General features: G+C 37.7%; 1 protein-coding gene across 1 annotated transcript; it reads right to left on the reverse strand.

Annotated features, from left to right (window-relative positions):
- Positions 1-6426: 6426 nt before the first annotated feature.
- LOC137747794 (uncharacterized) lies at positions 6427-7466 on the reverse strand. The gene has a single exon (XM_068487940.2). The coding sequence runs from the start codon at positions 7357-7359 to the stop codon at positions 6679-6681; it is 681 nt and encodes a 226-aa protein (XP_068344041.2). The 5' UTR covers positions 7360-7466; the 3' UTR covers positions 6427-6678.
- Between the last annotated feature and the right edge of the window lie 613 nt (positions 7467-8079).

Here is an 8079-nt window from a genome sequence, read left to right on the forward strand (position 1 = left end):
TCCGTGTTTTTGTGGGATTTAAATTTAACTTTTCCCTAATTTTTCTCTAATATTTAGCTTTTTTTTTTTTTTTTTTTTTGAGAGGGAAGGGAGGATTTGGTGATCTAACCGACCCTTTTGAAACCGCTAAACTTTTTTAATTTGGTGGCCGTTGGAAAGCAAAAATGTTATGAAGGAAGCGCGCCACGGGACGAGAAAGAGAAAGGGTCCAAAAACGACATATTTTCAAGTGGCGTAATCTGCACGCCGAATGCTGAATCCTGACCGTTGGATTCGAAAGTGGGCGCTTCGTTTCCTGCAATGTTCTGAAAGAGTTGTGGGAGTTTTGCTTTTTTGGGTTTTGGTGCTGGTTTGGAGCCATCCCCATTTCCACAGTGGGTATTTGGACGTAACAATGAACTCATGAGATATTTATCGGCAGGTTTGGTTGTTTGGTTCTGAAATTTTCTTTGGTGAGATAAAATCTGTCCTGGTCCAGCATGTCTTTTTGTGTCTATAACATTTGTCACGAAACTTGGTCTACTCTATAACAAGAGAAACTGTTGAATGGTAAATCTCACATCATATTGAACCAGTGCGGTGTCGAGTGTGAACAAAATGATGATTTGGTCTACCCTCGGCTACATGAAATTTTCACATGGTTGTCCTACGAATCCACCTTGGGTAACTGAGTCGGGTGAGATCAAAATACAGAGCAACATGGGGTTTATGATTTTGCAAGAATTGTCTTATGGATGACGTGTTCAAACTCAAGTTTTTCTCCTTAGTAACGCAACAAATATTCTTGTGTTCATGGCTTTAAAGGCTACAATGTCAGGTGGGTAGAGGTCAGTCGATAAGGCAAAGGCCTTCAACCAGTCACAGGCCATACTTCGGAATTTAAATGAGGGTGCCGCGCGCACACACTTGAGTGGTGACAACCATAATTACCACCAAGCCATGACTCATCATTCCATGTTGGTAGTCTTGTTTACAAACACACAGAAAAAGAAAAAAGCTCACTAATCCCTTCTTGATTTCAAAACCGATACCCCTTTAAATCAAATTAAAATACTTTGGTTTTGCAATAGGAGTATCATTGAGTAACTACAAAAGTTGCCGGTATTATTATTATTATTATTATTATTATTTAATTTGGTCGTAAAGTCCATCTCACTCTAGCATTGCTATCATGAGAAGTGACTTTGAAGAGAATTTATTGATAAACAAGAAAAATACAATATGTCAAGAGGGACATGAGGCCAAACCCGGACCATTAAAGTTGCCGGTATGTTAGCCCTAGCATTAGTTTGGAAGGTAAGAATGATGGAAAAATGGGTCGGAATTAAGTTAGACCAAAAGTTTAATTCTTTTACATTGTAACTAAAAAGTTGTGATATGAGTATGTGTCAATCATTTTATCTTGATTTTATGAGTGTCTAGCTTTGGTTTCTTGAAACAACGAATGTCTAGTTAAAAGTTAACTTTATGTAAAGTTTTTTAGTTGCGGTTAAGTTTTACTACCATTGTCGATCATCTCATACTTTTAACACAATATTTTATAATGTTAATACGTAAATTAACGTTGAATAATGAGATAATACAGAGTTAAAAACATCCTTGACCATGAGGGATATGATAGGTACATTACTTTACGTTTTTATTTATTTATAAAGAAGATGCATTTACCATTTCATATATATATAATATAATATGTTTGAGCGGGTACTAAAAACTGCAGAGAAAATGTTCAAATATTTAGACCTCGAACTTGCGTTGTTGCTGGCGGGAATAGGATGCCATGTGGGTTTCATATGGAATATCCATTTTACTTTGCGCTTGCCATTTGTCGTCATTACTTGTACATCCATTTGTCCTCAGTCACCATTTATTTTTCTTTTAATTTGTATATAACTTTGCCGCTGGCCGGTTTATAATTTAATGTCACATTCCGGCCCCGGTTCCTATTATAATTCGGGCTCGACTCTACCGTAGCACGATATTGTCAGTTTTGGGTCCCGACCATACTCTTACGGTTTTGTTTCTGGGAACTCACACGAGAACTCCCATAGGTCAATACGCCTTGATTTCGGTCGAGGTGTGTCATTTAATTAGACAGCAAAGATTAAACTGAGATTAAACTAAGATTAAACTACATATTGTTTTTCTCTCTACATACATAGTAGCACAATCAAGTTAATTATATTTTTAAATACTATAATATTGAGCTAAATATTGTTTTTTGTATAGCACAATGAGCAAGTTAATTATACATTAAATACTTTAAAATGTATTATTATTAAAAGGAAAATGAGAGTTCGAAACTACTATAACAATTTAGGGAAAGGAAAGTTTCGAATTCGGAACGTATGAGTTTAAAACTATTATATTGTGATAGGGAAAATGAGGGTTCGAAACTACTACAATAATTTGAGGAAATGAAAAGTTTTGAATTTGGAACGTATGAGTTTAAAACTATTATATTATTAAAGGGAAAATGTGTGTTTGAAACTACTACAATAATTTAAAAAAGGAAAAAGTTTTGAATTCGGAACGTATGATTTTAAAACTACTATACTTTAAATACTCTAATATTGAACTAAATATTCAAACCCAAGTCTGCTCATCGGTTGTATCCATCTCATTATTTGAATAATCAGATTCTAAATTCCAAGAAGAAGAAACCACATTCTTGTACTCAAGCACAGACAAGACAATCAAGAGTCAAATATAAAGTCTTTTCTTGTTCTCGCATCTTTACAAGGAAATACAATATCCACTAATGTTTATAATATTTATAGCCATTTTTAAGGAATTGCCTTTGCTGGCACTCCATTTTCATTACTTCAATATTTAAGTGTAAATTGTTGCATGCTTACTTATTAGGAACGAGGGAAGTTAAGAATGACGGAAATAAGGATGAGGATTGGATAAGTACTCCCTCCTAATTGTGGAATCTTTACTTTTAAGGCGAGACTGTTGATTTATTTTATTTTATTTTTTAACGTAAATGTATTGTAAGTTAGGAATTGAAATGGTTTACTTTCTTCTCATATACATTCATGCCAGAATAACGCTACTTGAATTTATTGATCACCTTACTGATCAATAATGGCGTATGCAATTTGGATTTGTTGTCCACCTTTCTGATCGACTCTCTAATAGTGGTATACTCCACTAACGTACGTGATCAATAATTAAAGTTCAAATAGTATCATAGCAACATTTGCCTAACAAAATCTTGTAGAATTGTGCTTTAAAAAGTTTGGCAGCAGGTGTAAAATCACATGGTTTCTTAGCCATAATAAGCATATGAAAATCGAGACGGGTTCTACCAAAATCAAACTGCCACAAAACCTAAAGATGTACGAAATACCAAGTGTGGGCAAAATGGCATGGAAAAAATTGGGTGCGCTACCAAAATTGTTGAGTGGCAATTACGTGATGACCATCTCCCACCAGTTCCAACCACTCTCAAACGCCTATAATAGTGCAACATTAAGGACGGATGCATTTGTCCACTTGTGTGGGACTTGCACGCCTTCGGGTTTTCTTAGGGTTTTGACCTTCTGATTCTGAGCCTTCCATGCCACAAAAGCTTTACGAAGTATCTTGACGTGCAAAATGAACATGATCATGAGCCAAAAAATGAACAACTGATCAAGTATATATAAGATCATGAGTTATACGTACCCTCTTATTAGATAGACTGACATTCATGCGGTATATTCTCGTATCAGATAGAGTAGCATGCATGTTAAGTTGTATTATGCAAAATTGTTTTATGTAGTATATAAACACACAATTAAACAAGAAACTGCGTCAGTTTAACTCTAATTATTTAGGAAGGAGGTTAAGTCTAACAACAATCAGATTATTTGATTGAATAGCACTATGTTTTTCTTTTACTTCCAAAGGCCATAAAAACCAATGATGATGGTGATGCAGATGTGTGGTTAGTAGTAATAAATTAGGTTGATTAAATATATTTATCTATGTTAGAAATAACAACATTCAGTTGTCAAATTTCTGGGCCGGCCTTTCACTCAAAGAGTAGTGATGTGGGGTGCATGGGATGGATTTGTCTCGTGCCCTCCATTTGAAAAATCCAGAGGCAAAAAGCTCCTCTCTCTCTCTCTCTCTCTCTCCCCCCCCCCCATTATCTATAACATTCACATGGTGGTAGTGAGGAGTGATTGTGCCCACCTCTCACCCAACTTTTCTTGACCATAATGTTTGTTCAAGAATCACCAGCCATGTGGCGGCCTTGTAGTTAGTTCTTTGCATGTACTATTTATACCTGTTTGCAAATAGGAGTTTACTCATCAGTTCAGCAGCTTCAGCCCCATCCAAATAATGCATGGGTCCTATTCAGTCTTAATACCATGTGTTTATCTTTGCTCTCGGACTTAGACTTACATTACTGAATTAATAATTTGAATGCATATGTGCAAGTTGATATTTGATTTTGTGTGGTGCCTATCTAGCAAGCCAAGTGGTAAGACTTTTTGGTAGCATGGTGGATACGAAGACATTATTGTGTAGTATTTGAACACGTCGCATGACATAACCAATCCACATGCATATTATAATATAGTGGTTGATTCAGGATTCATATCTCATGGGGTCATAATAGTGCAAAAGATCTTTTTGAATGAACTATATTAGCGAGGCATTTAGTTTAATTATAACATTTGGTGGAGGCTTGTCGTTATTTGTTTAGGTTATTTGAAAAAGAAATCTAACTGTACAAAAGAGTCCCCATAGGATTCCTGTAGGATTCTTATAGGACCTTTTAAAGCTTTAGTAGGGTTCCGGGACCCTGTACGTCTTTTTAATGGAATTAAGATTCTCTTCAGATCTCTGTATCCGGAGCCAACGGACTGAGAAATTCAGATTGTTAAAGAGAGAGATTGTTCAAGGGCTTGGTTTTGTGTGGGTGGGCTAGTGTGACGGTTTAATGAGGGCCGCATAAGTATAAATTGAGTAATCCAGATTTTCAGGTCTGGCTGGACACAAAGATCCGAAGAGGATCTTGATTCCCTTTATTGAATCCATCCTTGAATATAGCTTCCATAACTTAAAGTATAAAACTCATCCTTTACTCACTTATAACACATAACATGTGACCTAATTATACTACGTAGCAAAGTTCACGTACCACGCAGTTTCTGTTAACAGTAATGACCTAATGGGTATGCCAAATGCAATGAGCATTTCAATTTGCGAAGTAGGATGGTACGGCCATGGAGCTAAACAGGCTCCTACTTCGGATTTGGCTAGAAGAGAAGTAGATTTAACCACAGGAATGTCCCACATATGTGAACCTTTCCTTAAATATGATCGAATCATGTGTTTACGAATGGTTGGTTTATAAAGTCAATATGTCCATAAAACTTGGTTATATATGATTGGTTTGATAAGATAACATCATCGAAGTTTTCAAGTCAATACTTCTAATTTATCAAGTATAGAAGTCCAAATCTTGTTAAACAGATATTTCATCAGGAATTATTATAATAGCATAATTGTGTTACTATAACTTGAATCTGGCACTCTGCCATGTGCCCTTGCTGTCTACTCCGACTCCCATGCTAGTCTGATCAGAACAGAAAGCTTTGTTTCACTATTTTTTCTTTAGGGGGTAATGTTTTGCTTGTCAAAATAATGTGGCCTATGGTTGGGGATGAATTCTAGATCCGTAATTCATATAGAACATATTAGGTTCGATTCTTAGCGTCACACAATGGTAGTTAGGAGAAGGTTGAAATACCTTTATGAGTCTTCCTAGCCCCGAAATGGTGGACTATAGTGACGAAGCCACCAAATGGTCCCCTTTTTTTATTTTTATAAAAAAAATGTAAATAGAACTTGAGACATTCTACTTACCGGAATACTTATGCTTAGTACTCTTAAATAGTGATGAGCATCACCACTTAGTTACCATTAGATGAGTTTAAGTTTTGAAGTTGTACGTAGTAAATCACACTCATGTCACATAAAACATTGCGGTAGTAAGAAAAATGCACCGTCCAACTCATAATAAAAATGAATATCACTGCACTGTGATATTAGTTACTATTATGTACATATCCCATTTTTAAATCCGTAGTCCTATCAATCATTGAGCCCATTTCTTTTGGTTCTAAGCCCATTTAAGAATGGAAATGCCGAATGACCATCAAGAGAGATGTGACCCTAAGCCCTTTTTGGGATCAATGCAGTCTTCATTTTGTAAGGGTTACTTTGGGACTGTTTCTATATGAACCGTTATGCTCGTAAGTGCTGTTATTGGACTGTTATTGTTAAACATGTAAAGAAGTACTGGACAAACATAATCAGAAGCAGTTTCAATTAGGCTGTTAGACCAGAGTCCACTTCTTCCCAAAGCAAGGAAATCTTGGCGCACTAGTTGTGCTCTAATTACAGTGAAAAAAGAGAGATACGGAGCACATAAAGTGATAAACTTTTTATTCATACTTTTTCTCGCACAAGTGTTTTGGCCAATCACCAAAAATTGTCCAACACAAACATACACACAATACTCACTAGAAGGCTTTTTAACGGAAGATTTCTTACGGTATATTTTTATGGCATTATCTCACTCTATTGAAGAAAGTGATTTGGAGTCCAATATCTTGCACGCTTTACAGAGTTGATGGTCCATGCAGTGTGCATGGTCAACCCATTTGCATTTCCTCAAGGGTTTCCCTTCCTGCCTCCTATTGATTTCGGATGGCCGCCACAACCCCAAGGCCCACAACCTCCACTGCTGCCTCCTCCCCAACCCCAACCTCCGCCTTGACCACCACTTCCTCCTCCTCCTCCACCACCGCCACCCCCACCTCCACCACCACCACCACCACCACCTCCACTAGCACCTCCGCCACCTCCACCGCCGCCTCCACTTCCTCCACCCCATCCGTGGCCTTTACCATTCCCTCCACCCCCTCCACCTCCACCTCCACCTCCACCTCCTCCACCGCCACCTCCACCGCCGCTACCTCCTCCTTTACCCTTTCCTTTTCCATGCCTTCTCTTGTGGCCTCTACCTTTTCCATTCCCTTTGCCAGCTCCAGTAGCCCCACCACTCCCACCACCTGCTCCTCCGCCACTTCCCCCACCTTGACCACCATTTCCACCTCCACCTCCGCCACCGCCTCCACTTCCACCTCCATTTTGATAGTTCTTGCTTTTGTCCAAACCTTCATCACCAGATGAAGTAGTCAGCTTGTGGACAACGGTAGTAGTAGCATTACTAATCGCAGCAATGCCACCATCTACTCCATCAGAACCTTTGATCCCACCAACCAAAGATGAACTCAACACAAAAGCAAGACCCAAAAAAACTCCAAACAAAACACTAGCCTTAGTTTCCATCTTCTGCCTTAAGAACTTGAGCTCAATGCAAAATCCCAAGTCATCCCCAACCCTCTTTATACTCTTTGCACTGATTGTACTTACAAGTGGCAAGGCCTGTTGTCAGTTGCTCACAACGAGAGGGAGTCCCCACTAAAACTGACTGCCAATAAGTACCTGCAGCCCTAATCTTCCCACCCCTCCTCAAAAGGCTGCAAAAGAAATGATCGATATTTATATATATGATGCTTGTAACGCAATTTGCAATTTGTTCCCCCTTTAATTTGCTCAGTGCGTGTGAATTTCCTTTTTCTTTTATTGGACAATATTCTAATAATCTAACTTAAATTACAGAGAGAAGTTTTGAACTTGAATTATATATTTTTGTTTTGTTTGTAGCCGACAGATCACCATTATCATTGCGTTTGCATGTATAATTTATACATTTATATAGCTTTGTAGCTTATAGCTGCAGGTTCTATCTATAAGCAACTTGGTTCTATGTCAGGAACGTTCTCTTTCATGAAGATTAATTAATATGAACTTTCTGCGCTAATTAATCTGGTTTAGATATTACAAGAAGTCACTGGCTGGCATGCATGCGTGCTCTATTATCGTTGCTAATTATAAGAGCCAACAGAAAATAATGGTCAGACGATAAAATACCAATGTTTTACCTAATTTGCAGCCGCACACTAATAACTTGAATTTCAGCTGTAATTACACCTAAAATGTCGACTC

Source organism: Pyrus communis, chromosome 2 (assembly GCF_041283825.1).
Source record: "Pyrus communis isolate YQ-2024b chromosome 2, ASM4128382v1, whole genome shotgun sequence".
Classification (NCBI taxonomy): Eukaryota; Viridiplantae; Streptophyta; class Magnoliopsida; order Rosales; family Rosaceae; genus Pyrus; species Pyrus communis.

Excerpts from the sequence above, each read along its gene's own strand:
- LOC137747794 (XM_068487940.2), bottom strand. The coding sequence starts at position 7,359 with ATGGAAACTAAGGCTAGTGTTTTGTTTGGAGTTTTTTTGGGTCTTGCT.